The following is a 21,789-nucleotide window of genomic DNA, read 5'->3' as shown; positions in this document are numbered from 1 at the left end:
GGAATTTCTGTTTTGTGCTTATGGCTTTTTGTTTTGTGGTATGTGCTCATGGGATAGAGACCACAGAGATTTTCTCTACAGCTCTTCTGGCCAACCTCTACTCAGAGGTAAGTGTTAAGTAGCCAAGGGATGAAGACCTTTTTTTTAAAAAAATTAATGATTTTTTAAATGCAGTACATATACATGTGTGTGTGTGTGTGTGTGTGTGTATATATACACAGCATATTCTTTCCTTTTAATTTTTCCTTATTCATTCATTGTTGCACATTTTCCTCCCTGCCCATCCATCCCCCACAGTTTGTTTTTCTCTTTGAAAAAAAAAATCTTTCATTCTTATACAATCCCCTCCCCCAAGTCCAGTCCACTTTATTATGCATTTATCTTTCTGTAATCTTGTCATGAAAATAATACCTAATCCTATATTTCTTTTTAACAGTTCTCTCCCTCATCTGTTTCTATGCAGTATATGTTATTTATCCCCTCTTTTCTTAGGTTCCCCCAACCCTGATGTCAGTTCCATTTTACAATAGTGGCACTATGCAGTACTTGTCCTTTTGTGTCTGAGATATTTCACTCTGCATAATGTCCTAACAGAGACCTTTTTTAAGAACATAATGCAGCAGGGGACAAAATGTAACTCTTCATCCCCTCTGTCACACAGTGGACTCAACTACTACTCTTGGCTGACTGAGAGACTCTATTCACACTTGGGTGTGCAAATGGGCTCCAGAGTCTTTGAATAAGGCAACAACTTGAACAAGAGAGTCTTCCAAACTCAATGTCAACATCTCTCTACTTAAAAACAAAATATAAAATAAGGCAGAGTCCAGCAGGTGGGAACATAAGCAGCTCACTGTACAAACCTGTCTACACTGGAGCCTGATGGGTTCACTCTGTGCAGAGATGGCCAAGGTGGATACTTTACGCATGACATCATCTATTTCCGGAACCAATAATCTTCTTGATAAAATGGCCTAAGATACAAAGTGAAAAACAGACTCATTCTTGGGTTGTACTGCAGCTGGGTAGAGAGTCACTTATGTTAGAGTAATAACAGGCAGTTCTCAAACATAACTGAAGTATCTTTGAAAGAAAAACCAAAATTTAACACAGCAATTATTTGTACAGGAAATATATTTCCTAGGAAATGCTAAAATGGAGCTTACGTTTACATTTTAATTAGAAGATAAGCTGGGTAAAATTGACCCACGCAAGCCATAATCATCTGTATGAGCTCTATGTGTTTCCAAAGTCCTGAACTCGTCCAACACTGTGTTACACATCATCCTCAACATCTGACGCGAGGCTCACCAACGGCAGAAGTCCCCACACCAGTGACATCGTACCTTGAGAAGACCAAATGCAGTTCCTTGTCTTGAGGTATCATAGATGTCCTCCTCCGCATACGCCAGCAGGACTTGCAGCTGTTTTTCAGTTATCTTGTAAGACTTCACTTTCTTCACAAGTATGGTCACACACTGCAAGTTACAACAGTAAGGTTAGCCACCATCAAGTCCCACTAACCAGAATCTAGTGGGACAATGATGACTGGATAGAACGCTAACATTCACAGAGGAGAGCATCTGTCTTGTTGTTATGTGCCAACCCTACTTACAAGAGCTCTGAAGCTTATCCTGAGCCAATCTCACTGTCTCTGACACACCTGCCCCGATTACCCCAATTACTGTGTCGATTCGTCTCATCCAGGGTCTTCCTTTCCTGCACTGTCCCTCCACCCTTCCAAACATGCTGTCTTTCTCCAAAGACTGATCCCTCCTGGAAACATGCCCATAGTACATGAGAAGGAGCTTAAAAATTCTTGGCTTCAGAAAGCAATCTGGCAAGCAATTTTGACCAAGATGAAAAGGAATGATGAGGGGAAAATGCTATTTGATGTAACTTGATCCTGGCTTTCTCTCAGGGCAAATGAAAATACCTCACCTTGAAACAATTGACCACCAGGTGGAAATTCTGCCCCCTGGCAGCCCCAAGTTTTGCATAGTCCTTCAGCAAAATGAACAGGTGTCTTGTCAGCTGCTCTGCGTTTGTTTCGATGGAAGGCAAGGGGAATCTCAAGACCCAGATGAGGCACTGTAAAGTGCCTGTGATCACCTGAAAAAAGCAAAGGATCGAAACTGAAGTGGTTACAAAACTCAAGACTCCAGCCCCAGGGGCTGGGTGGACTGTCAGTCAATTGAACGAAACAGGCCCACTCTCTGAGAACTGTGTCCCAAATGCAAGATGATGAGAGGCTGTCTGTTCCCTTTTGCACGGCTCCCCAATGGCAAGTGAGGATCCAGCATAAATAAGCAAAGGAGAAGGCGTACTCATGTAACAAATGCTTGGCCCTGACAGGTAAACGACTAGATGGGTTTACCAATTTTAGAAAAAAAAAATTGTGTGTGTATGAAAAAGTACATCATAAGTTACTTCTATTGTCTAGTGTGCTACTTCAATTGATTTGTCTTAAGCTTATATTAAAAAGCTTAATAGTGCTCCACTGACTATTAGAAACACAATGGTAATAAAATGACAACATCTCTGTATTTAAGACACCCACGGCTGGCTCAGAAATTAAACATGGGAAAAATGAAATAGAATTCATTATTCTGAGGGCTTGTGTGATTACACAGAGAATCCGTGGATAGTGAGGCCAAACCTTAGACATCACCTAATTCAGTTCTAATGTAGCCGCTGCTGCTCTGATTACTGTGATGTCCTCACTGGGCTGGTGGTATTAGATAAAAACATAAAAGAATGAGCCTGACATCAAAAGCTCCAGACTCAAATCTCAGCTCTGAGACATTTTACTTGTTGGACTGTGGAGATGTTATGTAGCCTCTCGGCATCTTCAGCTGTCAAGAAGTAACATGCAGAAACAGCAGGTACAAAGGCTCTGGAGCCTGGTAGACCAGGGTCTTGAGCGAGTGACTTTGCCTAAGCCCTAGTTTTTTCAGCCACAAAAAAGAAATAATAGCATATTAAGTCTCATAGGTTGCTGTTAGGATCCGAGATGAATCTTTAAGATTCATAGCACTGTGTAGTAGTAGTAGTGATAACGGAGAAGAGGTGCTACTGATGATTACTGGCCTGAGAAGTGAAATAGCACCCACCCTCATGAAGGTGCTGTCAGGAGGGTAAAATGGAATAATGGAGAAAGGCTAGCCAAACGCATCCGATTATTCAAGCAGAGAAACAATTTAAAGCAGGAAGTGTGGTGATTCCTGATGTCATAAAGCACTTTTGAAATAAAATCACCCTGTCAGAGACATGCCAAGCCCACAAGTAGTTCTACGTGGTGTTGAGTGACACTCTTCCTGAAAAGGAGCAGATGCTTCGACATGGACTGTGAACCCACACTCACCTTCACATCCCTGGAACCCAGGCAGTCAATGAGGAGAGAGACAAAAGGATCCAACATTTCCAAAACATGCTCACTTGAAGACTTGATCTTGGAATTCTTCAGACTGAGATGCAGCAGCTAAAAGAGGAAATAAAAACAGAAAAGATATTTCCTACCAATCACTCCTAAGACCTAATGAGTTTGCAAGAGACATGTGTCAAACAGTCAAGTTCTTTTACTGGTAGGACAAACATTTTTATGAACTTGGAAACTGCTTGGGGACTCTCATTAAGTCGAGAAGGTGCGTGTTTGTTGTGTAGCTGAGATTCTAGTTCTCAATACCACATGGACTCTTAGTGTCTATAATAAAGTTGTAGGAGCTGGCTCAACACTCACGATGCAGGAACGGCCAAAAAAAATGGTCTCTACCCTGATGGATCTTAGCTAGCAGGAAGAAAAGGAAATCAATTTGTGCTAATTGCCAGAAAGGGAGCTCTAGTGTTAAGTGTTGGTCAGCAGTCCTAATCCAATGGGTGCTCTGTGGGAGAAGGATGGGCAGTCTCCTCTTGCACTGTGTCGGAGATTTGGTGGAGGGCTGCTCTGAGTTGTAATCAACTCAATGTCAATGGGTTTCAGGGCTGGAGAGGCGGCATGCCGGGTGCTGTGAGAGCTTTGTAGGGACCTGCGTGGATGGAAGAGTGAGTAACAAGGTCCTAGAGCTGGAAACAGTGGGGACATTATACAACTGTAAGGACATGAACGTGACGGGTATGGGTGGTGGAGGAATGCAATACAAAGTGAGGCCTCTGTGGCTGAAATGAGGGAGTCATTTGTAGAAGAATGAAAGCAAATGAATGGTTTCACCCACTGCTAATGCTGCGATTTTGAATCACAGTGACCCAACACTGCACAGAACACCCCGTCGGGTATCCACAGCTGGAATCTTTAAGGCAGCAGGCTGCTGCATCTTCTCCCACAAAGTGCTCTCAGGGTTTGGACTGCGATCTTTTGGTTCGTGGTTGAACACTTAAGCACTGTGCCACCAGGGCCCCTCTTAAAGGGCTTTTTTTTTCCATATATTAATTTCTTTATTTTATTATTTTTTTTTGTGTGTGTGTACTGTCAAATCAGATCTGACTGGTACAGGAGGGGCCTGTCCCTCCTTCACCGGCAGAGTATCTGGTGGATTCGAACCATGTGTCTCTGGGACTGCAGTGCAGCTTCTTGCCACTAGGCCACCAGAGCTCCCCTTAAAGGGTTTTAAGAAGGAGACTGTGCAGCAATGAATGAATGAATGGAAATCCAAAATCTCTGTAAATGTTCATTAAAATTATTTTTTTTTTAAAAAAAAGGAGATTGAAGGTTCAGATTTTTGTTTTTATATTTTTAAATTTGTTTTTCATTTAATTATTCACAGCCATTTTTTATTTTATATTTAAATGCTATCTTAAAAAAACAACAAATTAAGGTGGTTCACAGGTACTCAGAGGCAAAACCACAATAAACAGCAGGCCAGAATAATTTAATTCCAGGGTGTTTATATTATCAAAGCATATACTGGGAGAAAGAAATAATAAAACTTAAGGGAGAAAAAAACCAAACAAACTTGAAACCAACTTGCAGCTGACCCTCCCGTGGGTTTCTGAGGCTGGAAGTCACACAGGAGGAGATGGTCTCTCTCTCACCCTTGGAACTGCGGGTGGATTTGAACCACCATAGCTTTGGTGTTTGGGTTAGCAGCACAAGTCCCTCCAGCCTAGCTCACATGTATGACCAACATAACTGAAATGAAATCCTTTCTTGACAATGAAGGCTTTCCCGTGGGCAGTACCAGAGTCAATAGAGAATTCACAGATGGAGACTCACTGGGGCAGCAGGTCTCAGATCATGCTTAATTCTTACCTGAAGCCCAGACTCGATAAATATGTGCATGTTGGTTTTCTTGCTCACGAGGGCTTTCTGTCCGCCTCGAACTGGAGTTGGGGGCAGCAGAAGACAGCTCTGGGGGGGCAGGCGTGGATCTGGAGCTGGCGTTGCTGGATTTCTGACAACCACAAAAGGAATGAAGGTCAGGAGGGACGACATGAGGGCTGCATCCTAAGATGTTACTGTGGCCTCTCTGCTGATAGAAGCCTTGTCTTCATTAAGGTGTCATTTATATACATATCCCCTCAGCCCTCACCTCACCTCTCAGAGACACATAAGACACTGTGAGGTTGTTGATCAAAGCAACTAGGATCACCTTCAGAAACAGCTCAGGCTGAACAACACACATGTAATGGGAGGTGAAGTGTAAGTGGAGACTTCCTTTGATTTCTAAAACAAATGCCAAAGTTCTCTTGGGGTTTTGGGATAGTGGTGGGTTTTGGGTTTGTTTTTTTGCATCAAGGTGTGTGTTTTGTTACGCAAGCAAAATACTGAGGAAGTTTATTGATATGTAAAGTATTTTAAAAAAATTTTAAGGTCTAAGTATCTGCTTGATCAGAACAAGAAATACCTATTGATTCAATGAATAATTAGAATAAAAATCCCTATAAATAATTTTAAAGGAAACTACAGGAACCCATCTAAGAGTAAGTAAGAGACAGTGGCCCCCAGAAATTAGGAGAGCAGCATGAAACAGTTTTTCTCTTAAAGCCCTGAGAAGCAATCAATACGGTTGTCACTCTGTATATGAACACCTAGCTTTCAGAAGTCAACATTCCCCCAGAGCATGACAGCAAGGAGCAATGCAGGTAACATAAGGAAGAGATGCGAAACACATTCATCCTAGCATAACTTCAGACGGCTTCGGAGCACTAATACTCTAAAGAGAAAATAGCCCTATTATAGAAGTTTTCTCTGAAATGTCCAAGATTAAATGTCTACATCCTGACAGGTTTTGGCCTAAGACAGAGTAAAACATCAGAGAAATGTGGGAGGGAGGGAGGAACTGAATGAGCTGAAAGGCTTATGAGGAGCAAGCATCTCCCGGATAGTCCCCCACCTCACTCTCAGCCTAAACTTACTTTTCTTTCTCTGTTAACAGGGGGAGATTTTCACTGATCAAGCCATAGCTGAGCAATAGTATGGATTCTGCCGTCATCTCCTCATTCACAATCAATCCCGCTATGATTCGGCGTAAGGTTTCATGAACCTTCCGAGCCAGTTTTAAACTCGTGGTATTTTGTAAGATCTAAAAGTAAACATAAATGTTATACATTACTGTTGGTTTGTTGTAACTGTTTTATACATCTGCTTTTAATACATGCTCATTTTTCCTAATAAAAAAATACTTGATAAATTTCTAATGTACAGATAATGGGAGCTCTGGTGGCCTGGTGGTAAGACGCTGCGCCAAAATAAAAAACACACACGGTTCGAATCCACCTACTGCTCTACGGGACAAGGATGGGCTGGCTGTCTCCTCCCATGCGATTTACCACCTCAGAAAATCCACTGGAGGGTCAGCTACACGTCAGTTCCCACTGGACAGCACTCAACAACAACATTAGTGCAACAATGAATGAATGGAAACCCAAAATCTCTGTAAATGTTCATTAAAATTAATAACATTTAATAAAAAAAAACACAAAAAACCAACAACAACATACATCATGTCATGTAAAATCTAACAGTAGCCTTCCCACAGAGAAACCAAAATGAGCAACCAGTGTGCTTCTGAATTTCTCCCCCTCTTTCCCTGCTCCCTCGGCTCACTGCTTGAAAGATGATCTGTTCACACTTCCTTTTTTTTTTTTTTAAATTAATGAATTTATTTTTTATTGCAATGAACATCTACAGAGATTTTGGAATTCCATTCATTTATTGTTGTACCCTTCTCTCCGCCCCCCCTTCACACTTCTAATAAGCCAATCCACAAAAAGTATTATCTTAGGGTGTGGTTGGGTCTATTCCAACTCAAATTGCTGTTGTTGTGTGCCACCAAGTGAGAATCAACTCAGAGTTGACCCTTGAGCAGGTTTAAGAAGCTACAAACTGCACAAGAAGAGAATTGCTCATATTTCTTCCACAGATGAGCTGGTGGATTTGAACTGTCCTCCTTTGGGTTGGCAGTGCAATTCTTTATCACTAAGCTACCAGAGCTCCCTATTCCAACTTAACGTGAGCCAACATGACTGACAGAAATGGTTTAGAGAATTTTCTTGGATGTAGTACTTACAGAAGTGGATCCTCAGGCCTTTCTCTGTCAAAGCTATCAGATGGGTTAGAATCAACTTTAACAGCTAAGTGTGTAACCCCTGTGCTATCAGGGCTCCTTCCAACTGCATCTAAGGAGATAGCTTATAGGCAAGCACACAAACACAAAACCAGCCTAATACTTAATCACTGCTTACAGGAAACCGAGGAAACTCTGGTGGCCTCCTCTGGAGGGAGGTGCACTGCTAACACAAAGATCACTCTTCTCTGGCGGTTCAAATCCACCAGCAGCTATGAGGGAGAAAGATGGAAAATCTCCTCCTCGGTGATTTAGAGTCTCTGAAACTCAATGAAGGTTAGCTATGTGTCAGTTCTGACCTGATGGCAATTGAGGTTTTTCTAGTTTATAGGAAATCAGGATAATGATGTACTGTAACAGTCAAGCCCCCGGGGGTAGGTATTATTAATTAGGGGGTCAAATTAGCGGAACTTAACTGGAATCCAGGACGTTCAACTTGAGCAAATCTGCTGACAGACTCCTTCTGTCCTCAGAATATATCTAATAATCAGAATGGGATCTGATAAGATGTGAACCTTGAATAAAAATATCTGAACTATACAGCTTATATATTATAGTTAATAAAATGATAATAAAATATAATACTATTTGTGGGATGTTCACTGCTCTAATAGGTATGAAAAATAAAAAAGCGAGTAAATCATAGTGTCAGAACCGACCTACAGCAGACCCTCCTGTGGGTTTTCAGAGGCAATTAATTACACAGGTGGAGACGGTCCATCCTCCTGTGGAGTAGCTTATGGCCTCGAACTGCATGCCTTTGTGATTATAGCGCAGCTTTTTGCCACTAGGCCACCAGAGCTCATCTCAAGGGGAAGTTGTGTAAATTAGAAGCAATGAGGTAGTACAATGCACTGTCACGTTAGAACTGACTCAGAGCTGACTCTCCAGCAGCTTTTCATAAGGCAGTAAATCACACAGGAAGCGACTGCCCATCTTTGACCTGACAGCGCCTACTAACAACTCTCACGGAGCAGCTGGTGGATTTGAATGATGACCTTTGGGTTGGCAGCCCAGCTGCTTACCACTAAAGCCATCAGAGCTCCCTAGTACAGTGCTTAGACCATAATAAATACTAATTAATGCCAATTAGTTTCTTCTCGGTAATCTGGGAGTAGTAGTCTAACTCCAAAGGCCAGGATCCTAACTTGACCCAGGAGTGAAACTTACTCGAACCACATTTTTTTGCTTTTCTTTTTGGTCTATGACATACACTGGGGGGCTCTGGGGGCCTAGTGGTGGCCCAGTGCCATCTCAAAGACACGCAGTTCGAATCCACTTGCTGTGCACAGGCGAAGGTTGGGCAGTTTCCGCCCACATGATTTATTGCATCTGAAAACCCGCAAGGTCAGCGCTGGGTCATTCCACCTTGACAGCACATAAAATGACACACATTGGTCACTATAGGCCTAGTCAGCTCAGGGCTGCCATCTAGCGGACATATGGCACTGGTGTCCTCAGCATCAAGGGAAATCTGATGCTCAAATGCAGTGGTAGGGTTAACCTTGCAGGTTCTTTTCAGGAAGCGGTAATATTGCCAGTGTTGGGATTTTCTGAACTGCATTCATGCCTTTACCTCCTTTAATGGAAGGATCAGCTTTGTAACTTGATCTTTTCCTACAAACTTGCCCAGGATTTCGTAAGAATCATAGCTCTTGCTTCTTCGCGCCTCCATGATTTTGGAGAGGATCTGCTTTACTTCTTTTTCTTCAGCAATGGCACCAAACAATTCATGGTTAAAAATCTTTGAGGGAATAAAAAGGATTTACAGTCACATAGAGAAAAATGCCAATATAAGTGGTTTCTGATAAAAAGAACGGCTATGGCCAAATAACATCAAATGCATTAATGGTTGGCTACCCAATGTGGACAGAGAGTGGGGTGGAGCTCCCCAATTAAAACAAGTGTGGAAGGAGGACTGGCATCCACTTCCATAATAGCTTGCCTCCAGAAACCCTATGAACCTGGAGAGAGGATGAAAGGCACCCAAGCATCGAGGACTCTCCTTCATAGGGTCACTATGAGTTGCCTGCAACTCGACGGCACTTAACAACAATAATATCAACAGAGAGAGAGAGAGAGATCGATCAGCTGGCCCAGTGCTACCAAGATGATGCTGCCAAGACAAAGGTGGGTGACTTTTAACCCATGGCCCTCAGGCCAGTCTTTCATTGTTTTTGTTCAGACATTCCTCTAGGTCGTATAGCCCTGGTGTACAAGTTGCCGTCCAGTGGTCACTTGTGGTTGGTGTGAGGCTGAACACTGTGACACGGATGTGTCAAATACATTAATGGTTGGCCACCCAATGCGGACAGAGAGTGGGGTGGAGCTCCCCGATTAAAACAAGCATGGAAGGAGGAGCGGCATTCACTTCCATAACAGCTTGCCTCCGGAAACCCTATGAACCTGGAGAGAGGATGAAAGGCACCCAAGCTCGAGGACTCTCCTTCATAGGGTCGCTATGAGTCACCTGCAACTCGACGGCACTTAACAACAACAACAATGGCCAAATAAAGGAAAGCAAATTGGCCAGGACTGAAGCTAGACAATAGGGTTTTCTATTAGATTTGTTTTCAACACAATTTAAGAATAAATTTTTCAAAAAACAAATACTAAAAGAAGCATCTGGTGGGCAATGCTAATGGGAAACGAAAAAACCCAAACACACACATGAACTTATATAAACAATTGCTTAAGTATAAGGACAGGTACTTCTTGACACTACCAAAAAGGTAGCTTAATTTCTCTGTAAGCATTTCTTAAAATGTTCTTAATTACTGAAGTTAATGTCAATATTTTGAGATAAAACTATTAATATCTACAGTTCTTACTGGTGAACAAAAGGCTTCATAGCAAATTTAGTCTTTGCAAGATGTTAATTTTCCCTGATTAATCCAATTAGCAAATTTAAAAAGTTGATTATTCATAATTTCTACAACGATAAATAAAGCTCTGGCAAGCACATTTTTATCTAAACATCACACCATATATCTGATGATTTCTTTTGTGGAGATGTTCTCTGCTCTCTAAAGAAATCAGAATTCTTTTAAATAAGTTTTACCTCGATCATTATATCTAAGCAGGAGTCCAAATCCCCAACTTGTAGCTTGTGTGTGAGGCCGTGCAGCAATGTGTAAACAGTGAAAGTCAGCACATGGACCTAAAATTACATACATATAGACATTAAATACAAGGTCTACTAAGAACATGGATGGTTAAGAAAATAATACTAAAAAAATGTCAAAGTTATTGTATGGAGAAACACTGATTAAGGTCATAAATGACATTAACTGAAGTTTTAATCTAAATTATTACTTAGTATGAAAGCTGTTCAGAAATATATTACCTATTTCAGGTCTACCATGATAATGAAATCAGGTCAGGGATTTATAAAGAAAGGACTAACAGTTTGGGACTTCAAAACTAACCTGTGAATTAAGAATGCTGGAAACGTTGAATGAAATTTAACAGATATATGAAGTATCATGAAGCAAACAAATTAAGTACTATACAATCAGCATTTTTCAGAAAATGGGATACAGAGACCAAGTGTGATGTAATATGTGTATGGTTATCTCTTGAACAACTGTCTTTAAAATTATACAAAGAGATAAAGTTAAGATTAATGTTTTTAGTGTGTCAGACTTGTAAACCATTGAATTTTCAAGAAAGCTCATCTATCAATAGAATTAGGTTATAAAGCTAACCACCATAAATCTTGCTTGGGTAAATAGTAAGCGGTGGTTTCTCCAATGTTAAGTCACCGGGATGTCTTATTAAAATGCAGACGTGGATCCTGCAGGCCAGCCGGAGGGCTGGAGGTTCTGTGTTGCTGACAAGCTCTGTGCCGTAGGGCCTATGATCACACTGTGCGTGGGCCAAGAAACTCCACAGCCTGGAACTCTGCCTGGCATTCGCTGTTATTATGATCAACAATAGCAAATTTTCAACTCTTAAACAAATTTCACTGTGTGTATGTTCTTAGACATTCTCATGTGGGACAATCCAGTCAGTACACTCAACAAGCATCATATAAAGAATTTAGAATACAAAACAAAATATAATGTGATTCAAGAGAGGAAAAAAGCAAGTCATGTAAATGAGAGCCTCTTAATCTCCTTAATAAATATAATAAAGAAGCTTTTCAAGATCAGATTTCTTAAATATTGATTAGAAGTAAATCAATCTTACTGAAGACGAATACAAACATCACGAGTACAATCCAAATGAATATAAAGGCCACCGTGCACTTTACCTGATAACCACGCACAAGTGTACTCTGTAATTCCTTTAAAATGTACTGCAGGTAGTGCACACCCAGATCCTCTATTATTTTGGTGAGAGTGCTGCGTGCAATATCCCTGATTTCCTGTGCTCTGTTCTTGAGAAGGGCACACACTTTCAGCAAAATACTAGGAGATGAGAAATATAAAAAGGGATTAAACAAGTCAACAGAAGCAAGAATAAACATAAGGACCTTAGAGATCTTAATTACTTATAATCTAAATTTCCCAATGAAGACCTCAAAACCATAGCAAAGAGTGACAGGACTGCTCCGACTGACAAAGGGTGTTCAAGAAGTAATTTTGAGTTTTACTGAACTCTCCTAACGTGTCCCCTAATGTACCTTGGCAGATTCGTTTCCATAACTTCCGGTGGCAGGGACTGCATTAGTTTAACCATGGCAAAAGCCAGAGGCACACGAACCACTTCCTCGTCATTCACAACCTTTGACTTGATGAGCTTGTGCTCTTCTTCTCTTTTGGTCTATAAGAAATGTTTCATTAAAACAATTCTGAGGTAGCATCTCACCCCAGCAACAACAGTGAAGTTCATTAGGGCAGCAAACAACAAATGCTGGTGAAGTTGTAGAGAGACTGGAACTCTTTTACTGCTAGTGGGAATGTAAAATGGTACCCCCACTATAGAAAGTGGTCTAGCGCTTTCTTGAAAAGCTGAAAACAGAAATACCATTTGACCCAGCTTTCCAACTACTGGGAATAAACCCTAAAGAAACCAGAGCCGCGACTCAAACAGGTGATGCACACTGATGTTATTCACAACAGCGAAGAGATGGAAGGAGTCCAAGTACCCATGAACAAATGAAGGGACGGCAGCATTGGAATACTAAGCAGCATCAAAATACTTGTAAAATACTACACAGCATGGGTGAGCCCAGAAGACATTATGCTGAGTGAAATAACTCATTCACAAAAGGACAAACACTGTACAGCACCACTGTTACAAAGTCAGAACGACACAAAGGGATGGGAGTAGAAGGAATGAACAGGAAAAGAGTGGACAGATAATGAACACAGCACTGGGAACAGATGAGAGGAAGGACTGTCTGAAAGGTAGGATTAGGTATTATATGTAGGACAGCAAATAATCTGGAACAAGAGGTGTGTTACAAAGTGAACTAGGGGAGGAGGACTAGAGGAAGAAAGAAAATGTGCAACAAGGAGTGAATGAAAACCTAATCTTTCTGTAAACTGTTGTTAAGATCACAATTAAATATATTTATATAAAAAAACAAAACACCAGAAAGGTTTCAGGTAAAACAAAAAAGACAAAGATAAGGGAATTCCTAAATGAAATCTTTCATTTCAATGGTAAGCTCTTTTCATGTCTCTTTCTCATGTTTCTTACTATCTGAAAACAGATAAAACCCAAACAATCTGAAAACTGTATGAAACTTACAGAAGTGGCATGGATTTGAATAAAAACAAAAACTCTTAACCCTGTTTCCTGTAGGCCATCAGAGCTCTCTATTCCTATAAATAGTTTAAAATGAGCACACAGAGAAAGTACAGTCAGGCTTCCACTGACGTGACTCAGATGGACAACTAATACTTAAGAAACACAAGAAATCTGTGTCAAGTTGAGCTTTAAGTTTTGAGTGAATACATTTTGATCCAAGTGCAAAACGATTTACTTGTTGGTATAAAACAAATACAGTGCCTCACTTAAGATGATCTATATACAAACATAGAAAATAACCAAGTTAGTGAAGTATTTTACACCAAAAATCAGCGAAGTTTTTCTGCCAAGGGCCAGATACTAAATATTTTTGGCTTCATGCGCCATATATATTGTAATGACTTAATTCTGCACTGCTGTACTGAAACAACATGAAAATAAACAGGCCTGACTGTATACAATCCAACTTATTTATAAAACCAATCTGTGGGCTAGATTGGGCACACAGGCTAGAGCTTGCCAACCCCATTTTGTTCAGAAAAATTAATGGTTCTGATACCATGAGGATGAGTTGTTTAATGCTCTCTTTGTTAACTGGGTTATCATGGATTGAATTGTGTCCCCTAAAGGACAGATGTCAATTTGGCCAGGCCATGATTCTCAGTGGTTTAGCAGCAGTGTGATGAGATTTGATGTGACCATGAAGTGATCTCGAGGGAACTCTAGTGGCTTCGTGGTAAGGAGTTGTGCTGCCAATCCAAAGGCACGTAGTTCGAATACAGCAGCTGCTTTATGGGAGAAAAATGAGCAATCTTCTTCCATGTGCTTTACTGCTTCTGAAAACCTTTTGGTGGGCCACCTATGAGTTGGTTCTGACACAACAGACACCAACAAAATCATGAAGTGATCTGATGTGATTACCCAATCAGCTGCAAGAGATTTGTGGGGACGCAAGCAATAGGTTTTACTTGAGTCTCAGCCTTGATCCAATATAAGGTTGTAAGGGGATTTTTTTTTCTGGGTGATGGATTGCATTAGCTTTTCTCTTATAAGAGACAAAAGGAGAAAGAGACAGGTAAACAGGGAGGGACTACTACCACCAAGAAAGAGCTAGGAGCAAACAGTGTTCTCTGGACTCACGGTCGCTGTGATAAAAACTTCCTAGAAACACAGAGGAAGAATGATGTTAACACACAAGGAGGTCTCCAAGGAATGCTGGTCCCACAGATGCAGAGACAAGGGACTCTCTCCTAAACTGTGAGCTGGTAGACAGAAAGCCCTCCTCTGCAACTAGTGCTCTGAGTCAGGACTTCCAGCCTCATAAATGGTAAGGAGAGAAATTTCACACAGGATTTAATAAAGTCATCCACTTAGCATATGAGATCATTAAGTTACCGGGGAAAGATGGATTCTGAATAGTGCCGCAGTGGTCAAGAAGTAAAAAAGGAAATAATCTAATTTTTAACAACTTTGTTTTAGAAAGGGGAGTCATCTTAGATGTACTCTAGAGACAATCATATATCCCCCACAGCAAAATCCTAGCCGCGTAGATGAGCCCGAGTTTGGCGACGTCAGAGGGTGATGTAACACGGAATGTGGAGATAAAGGGAAATCCCAAACCTGACATCTGTCAGCAACAGTGAGACAGGGCCCCACCCAGTCCCAGCTCACAGAGACTCTCCCTGGACCCCCGAACAGAAAGATTACCGTGGATGCAAGGCATTTATGCAGCTTGGGTAGGATATCCCCAGTTATGGTTGCGTGGATATTTTTAATTGTTCTTTCCAATTCTTCCTTATTCTGAGGCAGGAAGGAGATGGGCTTTGTGGGACCCTCGGATTCCTCAGCGGGCGTCTCTTCGGAATCTGCTGCCTCGGGATTTCCTGGCAACTCGTCGTTGTCCGACAGACTCTTAGAGGTGTTTTCTTTTTCTTCTCCCTCCTCACCTCCTTCTTCTAACTCCATGGCTTCATGCTCTGCTACCTCAGTCATTTCGACTGTGTCTAGGTTTAGAAAGCAACAAAAATCACCTTAAATCAAATAAGGAAATACACAATTGTGTTCAGAAGGCTTTTCCACTAATGTCTGACAGATCATTAAAAAATATTTAATCATCAACTATGGACAAGAAGTAAGAAGTGCATGAGACAAATACATATAAATGAGAAGGCCAGGACTTGAATTTCTCATACTTGAGTCTGTTGTTGTTGCTGACGGCCTTCAAGCTGAGCACGACTCACAGTGACCCTATGAACAAAAGGCCTGAAACCTCTCTACAACAAATGACATTTATCAAAGTTCATTGAGTTTCCAGAGGTGTGTTGTTTAGGAAGTGGACACCACTCCTGTCTAATGAGTAAACTGTCAATTAGAGTGTGAGGCATGATGGGAGCCAGTGAGAGGCCGGGCTGCAGAGTCCTAACTAACAGAAAGCGTCCCAAGGACTGTGGTTGGCCAAGGTTTCTAAAGCAAAATCTACTTTTCACAAGCATTACATTTACAAAGGTAGCCAATGTTCCCTAATTCCGTGGCCTAATGGGTAAGGAGTTGCGCTGCTGACCCAAAGATAGCGGATCTGAATCTACCAGCTGCTTCTCCACAGTTAAATAAGACTTGATGAGGATACACATAGCATACTTTTGAACTTCTTTTAATCATTCTAAAGAGATGAAGTTCTGCATTCTTTAATTCATGATCAGAAATTATCTAAGGAGGAGAGGAAAACCTAGTTTAAGAAACTTTAAAAACATACTTTCTTCATTCTGAACTTTCCCCATTTGCTCTTCGAGAGTTTTGTGATCGAAGTGGAATGCTTCTAACACTATCACCAGCAAACTGTTAGGAAAAATGATACAGCGACGTTAATTTCATTATTAATATAATTTGGCTAGTGAAAGGACAGATTTTCATTCAGAGAGCAAATTTAAAGTTTTTAAGAGACATTATGATTATTTTCATTAATTTTAGGGTTTTTTTTTAACTTTAAAATACATTAACCTCACTTTGTTAATACAGTGTAAAAAGAAACAGTTTAAAAAGAGATTATGTCCTGCCCCCAACCCTCACCTCCTTGTACCTCCAATATGTTTTTCCCAATAAAAAAAATATTAAAAAAAAGAAAAAAGAGATTATGTCAGAAAATAATTTTAAAATCACATTTTTTAAAAAAAAAATAAGAAGTCTGATTATACCTGACACCCAACTTTTGATTGATCTGTCCTGTGAACAGGACATGAATGAAATGTTTCAAGTAATATATATATGCTGGCCAGGAGAGATGTTTACATATTGCTCCAATAACCTCTGTGGCAGCTATGGTTATATTTTCATGCTGTAAAACAAATCAAGAGCATTAATACAGGACAAGTATTTCCTAATAAATAAAAAATTAATCAGTATATAAAAAAGCTTACACTCCAGGTGCACAATCATTAGGGAGAGGAAAGAATGCTTTTCATTTGAACCCTAGGAGCGGTACACATGACAACCGCTATTATTATCACCTCCGTCCTAGGAAAAGATGCTTTCAATGAAAAGACAAGACACTATTCTCTAAAGAACACTGAGGTTTTCTTTTCACTTTTCAGTTGAGAACTTTTCACTCAGGCTACCCTGATAAGTAAGTATCATTTTAAGACTGTGTAAGTTGATAAGGGCCAAAGTTAATTACAGACTGCACTGTACAAGCACTTAAAACAAAATGTACAATGCCTTGAAGACTTCTTGTCCACCATGACGGGGAACAGGGATGATGGAATCAAAACCCATAAATGGAAAATTCTACAAAATTTATGAAACAACAGTTTTCTCATTCTGAGTATGAACCTGTTCAGTACAATCCCTGAGAGAAGGGAATGGGTGATGGCTTATATTACCTAGGTTACTGTGTGGTCACAGGACAAAGAATCGAAACAAAATCCAATGATTCTGAGGTGAGACAGGGTTGAAAATATGAAAAGTCATGGTAGCTAGAGCTCAGAGCAGAATATCAGAACGAGTAAAGGTGTTTACAAAGATCTTGGGTTTTAGCAAAGTCTTGACAGAGAAGTGAAATGTATGGGGATAAAACCTGTACACTGATAGCCAAGATATCAATAGAGAGGATAAGATAAAATAATAAAAGTATTTCCTCCAATAGGAAGAAGAGAAATGTGATAAATGGAAAAGAAATACCATTGGTATAGATTTAAACTCAACCATATTAAAAACTGTACTAAGTATGTTGTGTGTACTGTAGAGTTGGAACAGACCCAAAGCTGACCCTCCAGAGGGTTTTCAGAGGCAGTTGATCACACAGAAGGAGATTGCCCATCCTCTTCCCACAGAGCAGCTGATGGACTCGAACCACATGCCTTTGGGATTGCAGTGTAGCTTCTTTGCCACTAGGCCACCAGAGCTCCCTTGTATTAAGAATAAATAATCTCAGATGCTTTGCTGGGGAAGGAGGGGCAATCTCCTCCTGTACCAGTCAGATCTGATTTGACGGTACATGCACACAAAAATAATAAAGTAAAAAAAAAAAAAAAAGAAAAGAATAAATAATCTAAATATCCAATAGGGAACTCTGGTGGCCTAGTGCTAAGGAGCTATGCTGTCAACCCAAAGGCATGTGGTTTGAATCGACCAGCTGCTCCTAGAGAGTGACAAGGGCATTCTTCTCCCATGCAATTAACTGCCTCTGAAAAATCCACCAGACAGTCAACTATGAGTTGGTTACAACTCAATGGTACTCAACAAAACACATCCAATTGTCAGACTGAATAAAAAACACTCAAAACCCAACTGTATGCTGCTTACAAGTCAACTCTGTAAATACAATGATGCAAACAGACAAAAAAGTTAAAAGGCTAGAAAGCGATATGCCATGTTAACCCCAATCAACGCTGTACATAATTCCCCCCATCTATGTCTTTTTCCTATTTTACTTCCATCACACCTTGAACTGATTATATTTAATGGCTTATTCCAAGTAGAATTCAAAAGAGTATAATTTTAATTACGTGTTTTAAATATTTCAAATCTTGAAACAACAGAGAAAATTCATCACTGCACAGGCCATGTAATCAACACAGTATAAATTCTAGTCACAGCCCTGACATTACCTCAACTAGACTCCACTTTCTGTCATTATTTAATATGAAGTCTTTCATATTCATCTCTTTTCACTCAACTCCACGGCACCAAGTCAGACCATCTCAGCGGTGTCCTCCAGAGCGTTTTAGATTCTCCCGTGGAGCCACTGGAGGATATGAACTGCCCGAGAGGCTGCCTCTGCACTAGCAGCACCACTCCCCACAGGCCAGGCCTCCCGCACTCCCTGTCATCTATTTTAGTCAGTAACAAGTATTTTCCAAGTCTTTACCATCTGGCTTAAGCACTGTGCAGTATAATGGTTAAGATATCCCAGAGTTCCAATATCAGCTCCAACTCTGTGTCGCTGAGATACTTACATATTCTCACTCTACTCCCTAGTCAAAGTGTTTAAGAAGAGGCAGCTGTTGGTTGGGAAAACAATGACTCCTGCTGATTGGTGAAGTTTATCGTAATTAAGTCCCATGAAAAAATAACTAAAGCATGCCATCTTAGTAAGAGGACCATTTCTGTATCTGGAATGTATTTTCTGCCTATCCTTTTGTGAGCTGTTAATAGTAAATATATAGTGTTTACTGTGTAGGCATAGTTCACAGTGCTTTAGAGTGATTCTGAGCTTCTGATTATTGTGGCAGCATCACCAGGGATGCCACCAAAGCCATCTATCTTGGAAGCATCACGGTATGAGGAGAAGCTTAGTGGTGTAGCAGCTCATTTACTGCCTACCTTGAGCATTTTCTCATCAAAAATTGGCATCATGGCGTAAGGAATAATGTAATTCTGAAGAGATTTAGAAGACAGCACAATTTTGCCTTCCATCAGCTGCTTTGCCAGTTTCTTCAGGGCTCGTGCTCTTCTGTGAATCTGTGAATTAGGTAAAATATTACTGAAAACGCTCACCCAGACCAGCTGCATTTCTGTATAGTGTTCTTTTTCCATGAAAAGAATAAACAAGTGAAACACAGTCCATATGCTACATGAGCAAACACCTGTGCTGTGATCTGCTTCCAGAGACATAATCCTTAGCATTTATGGAACAATGGGTTTGAAAGCATTTACACTTTTTATAAAAAGGCAGAGAAATGTGACACTATTATTAATTGTGGCTTGTGATGCTGCCAAAGAAATCACATGACAAGATGTGATCATCTTATATGCAAATATGACGATGACCATAGAGATCCTGGTATGGGAAACTTCTATTTATGGTTTTCGGGAAGCTAAAATGTGCCTTTCTCAATGAGGGAGGATGGCTCATTTAGAGAAACGCTTCTCCTATGGCCAGAAGAAAGTAAAACTGTCTTTTACCTGAATGTGCTTCATGTTCTCAAAGAAGTCCATTTCTGGGTCATGGTAATCAGTAAGCTGTACCAAGTCTTTAAATTCCAGTTGATCTGGAAAGGTCTGGATTAGACAGGAAAGCAGTGTCGTATAATCCTGTTGAATACTCTGCAAATAGAGTTGAAGAGGGTTTGGGGAAAGATTTTAAAACAAACTAGCAATTTGCACCCTAGAAAATACAAAAAAATCCCCAAACCCCAATACTAAAATTAAAAGGATACTAATTTTTTTCAAGAAAAGATATCCGCTGTAAAAATGTCAAAAAACAAACATAAAAAACAAAACTGCTCTCCTTTCCATTCAGACAAACCCATTAAAAATCTGATAAATATTTTCACACTCAAGTATTTTAATTAAATGTACTAAGCCTGATTGTTGTTCAAGAACAGTCAAAAAAAGAAAACAAGCAAACAACAAACTGTCAGGTATTCAAAGCGACAACTGCAAATCCCATTACCTCTGTCTGGCTCTTCAACCCTTTTCTCAATTTCTCCAGGAGTGAACGCTGAATGAGTTCTCGATATTCCTTCTCTGTAAAGTTCAAGGCAGCTAGTCTTTTGATGATACTTATCAGGCACACACTGGCATTATCACTTAAAGACATGTCTCCTAACTGGAAAGAGGAAGAAACAAATTTTTGTGTGCAGTACTGATAAAATGCAGTATTATTTCTCAATCAGACTGTTTACATAAATCTACCACTGCACTGTGTAAACATCACCACTCAGAAATGTACAAGTGCTTCCTGCGTCAGGAAAAACAAATGTAGGGATGAGATTAATATAATTAATGACTGAAAAATCATAATTACTGAGAAATATGGTTCAATGTCAGAAAGTACCTTTAAGTAAGTTTTATCCCCCAATGTAAGAATAAGAGGTTCAATAAAACCAGCTTTCAATATTCAATTTCAGGTCATTATCACTGAAAATTGGCATGTATAATTCTGTTTAGCAGATCTATTTTTTTCTGATTTTGTGAAGTAGTTAGTTAAGCAATGCTGTTACTAACTTAATGAACCAGGTGGGGATTTTTAATTCTTAAGGTTCTTTAACATAAGATGAAAAACTAGAAAAAGTAAAAAAAAAGAGAGTATTATTGCCACTTATATGGGTTTTATTTTTTCCATTTTAGATTTCCATTCAACATGACATGTAAAATAGATTAACCCTCTGTTTACTGTCTCATCTTCAACAAGAAAGGATAAACTATTTTTAAAAAACCCCTTCATTCAATGGCAGCCAATCCTATTCCTTCCTTAGTGTATCCTCTCAAAAAGCCAAGGCAAAATCATAGCCATGGAGTCCAGAACCAGCTCAGAATTGACCTTCTGAGAGGAGATTGCTCATCTTTTTCCCTGTGGTGCAACTGATGGACCTCACCTGCAACTCCATCCCCATTGTTGTTGTTGCTGTTATGTGCCGCTGAGTAGCCTGCAACTCAGAGACCCGATGTACAACAGCCCTAAACTCTGCCCTATCTTGTGCCAATCCCACTGTCTCCAACAGACCTATCCCCATTACCCCAGTGATGGAATCAATCCATGTTATTGAGGATCTTCCTCTCCTGCACTGTCCCTCCACTCTCCCAAGCATGACGTCCTTCTCTAATGACTGATTCTGACTTGCAACATGCCCAAAGTATGTCAGACAAAGCCTCAGAATCCCTGCCTCCAAGGAGCAGCCTGCCTTTATGCTCTCCAGGACAAACTTGTTTGTTTTCCTAGCTGTCCATAGTATATTCAATACTCTTCTCCAGCACCACAGCTCAAAGGCATTAGCTCAAAGGATGATCCTTCTATCATCCCTAGTCATTGTCCAGCTCTCTGATGCATAATAAGTAATTCAGAATCCCTACTGCCTCTGGTAGCCATTTATTGTAACATATACCTCATCTGACTTTTTAAATGTGACTCCACATACAGTATTTTGTTTATCTTTCATATTAAAGAATAGCAATATATTTCTTCCCAAACAAAAAATTCTGCAACTAAAATTTTTTTTAATTAAAAGCTTTAAAAACTCAAACTCACTGCTGTCAAGTCGATTCCAACACCTAGCAACCCTCTGTTGGGTCTCTGAGGCTGGGAATCTTA

General features: G+C 40.2%; 1 protein-coding gene across 1 annotated transcript in view; it reads right to left on the bottom strand.

Annotated features, from left to right (window-relative positions):
* Positions 1–21,789, bottom strand: part of UTP20 (UTP20, small subunit (SSU) processome component, homolog (yeast)) — a 115,021-nt gene that overhangs the window by 11,990 nt on the left and 81,242 nt on the right. The window contains exons 36-51 of the mRNA XM_006888529.1: positions 20,152–20,307; positions 19,662–19,802; positions 19,080–19,217; positions 16,454–16,593; positions 16,015–16,097; positions 14,970–15,265; positions 12,190–12,329; positions 11,818–11,974; positions 10,624–10,722; positions 9,139–9,306; positions 6,352–6,518; positions 5,246–5,387; positions 3,365–3,481; positions 1,942–2,112; positions 1,347–1,478; positions 864–974 (exon numbers count right to left, since the gene is read on the bottom strand). Of these exons, the coding sequence (XP_006888591.1) occupies positions 864–974; positions 1,347–1,478; positions 1,942–2,112; positions 3,365–3,481; positions 5,246–5,387; positions 6,352–6,518; positions 9,139–9,306; positions 10,624–10,722; positions 11,818–11,974; positions 12,190–12,329; positions 14,970–15,265; positions 16,015–16,097; positions 16,454–16,593; positions 19,080–19,217; positions 19,662–19,802; positions 20,152–20,307 (2,358 nt within the window). The remainder of the gene's footprint in view (positions 1–863; positions 975–1,346; positions 1,479–1,941; positions 2,113–3,364; positions 3,482–5,245; positions 5,388–6,351; positions 6,519–9,138; positions 9,307–10,623; positions 10,723–11,817; positions 11,975–12,189; positions 12,330–14,969; positions 15,266–16,014; positions 16,098–16,453; positions 16,594–19,079; positions 19,218–19,661; positions 19,803–20,151; positions 20,308–21,789) is intronic.

Source organism: Elephantulus edwardii, unplaced genomic scaffold (genome assembly GCF_000299155.1).
Source record: "Elephantulus edwardii isolate Elephantulus edwardi_28Jun2011 unplaced genomic scaffold, EleEdw1.0 scaffold00068, whole genome shotgun sequence".
NCBI classification, from domain to species: domain Eukaryota; kingdom Metazoa; phylum Chordata; class Mammalia; order Macroscelidea; family Macroscelididae; genus Elephantulus; species Elephantulus edwardii.
This window is presented reverse-complemented; position numbering and strand designations above follow the sequence as displayed.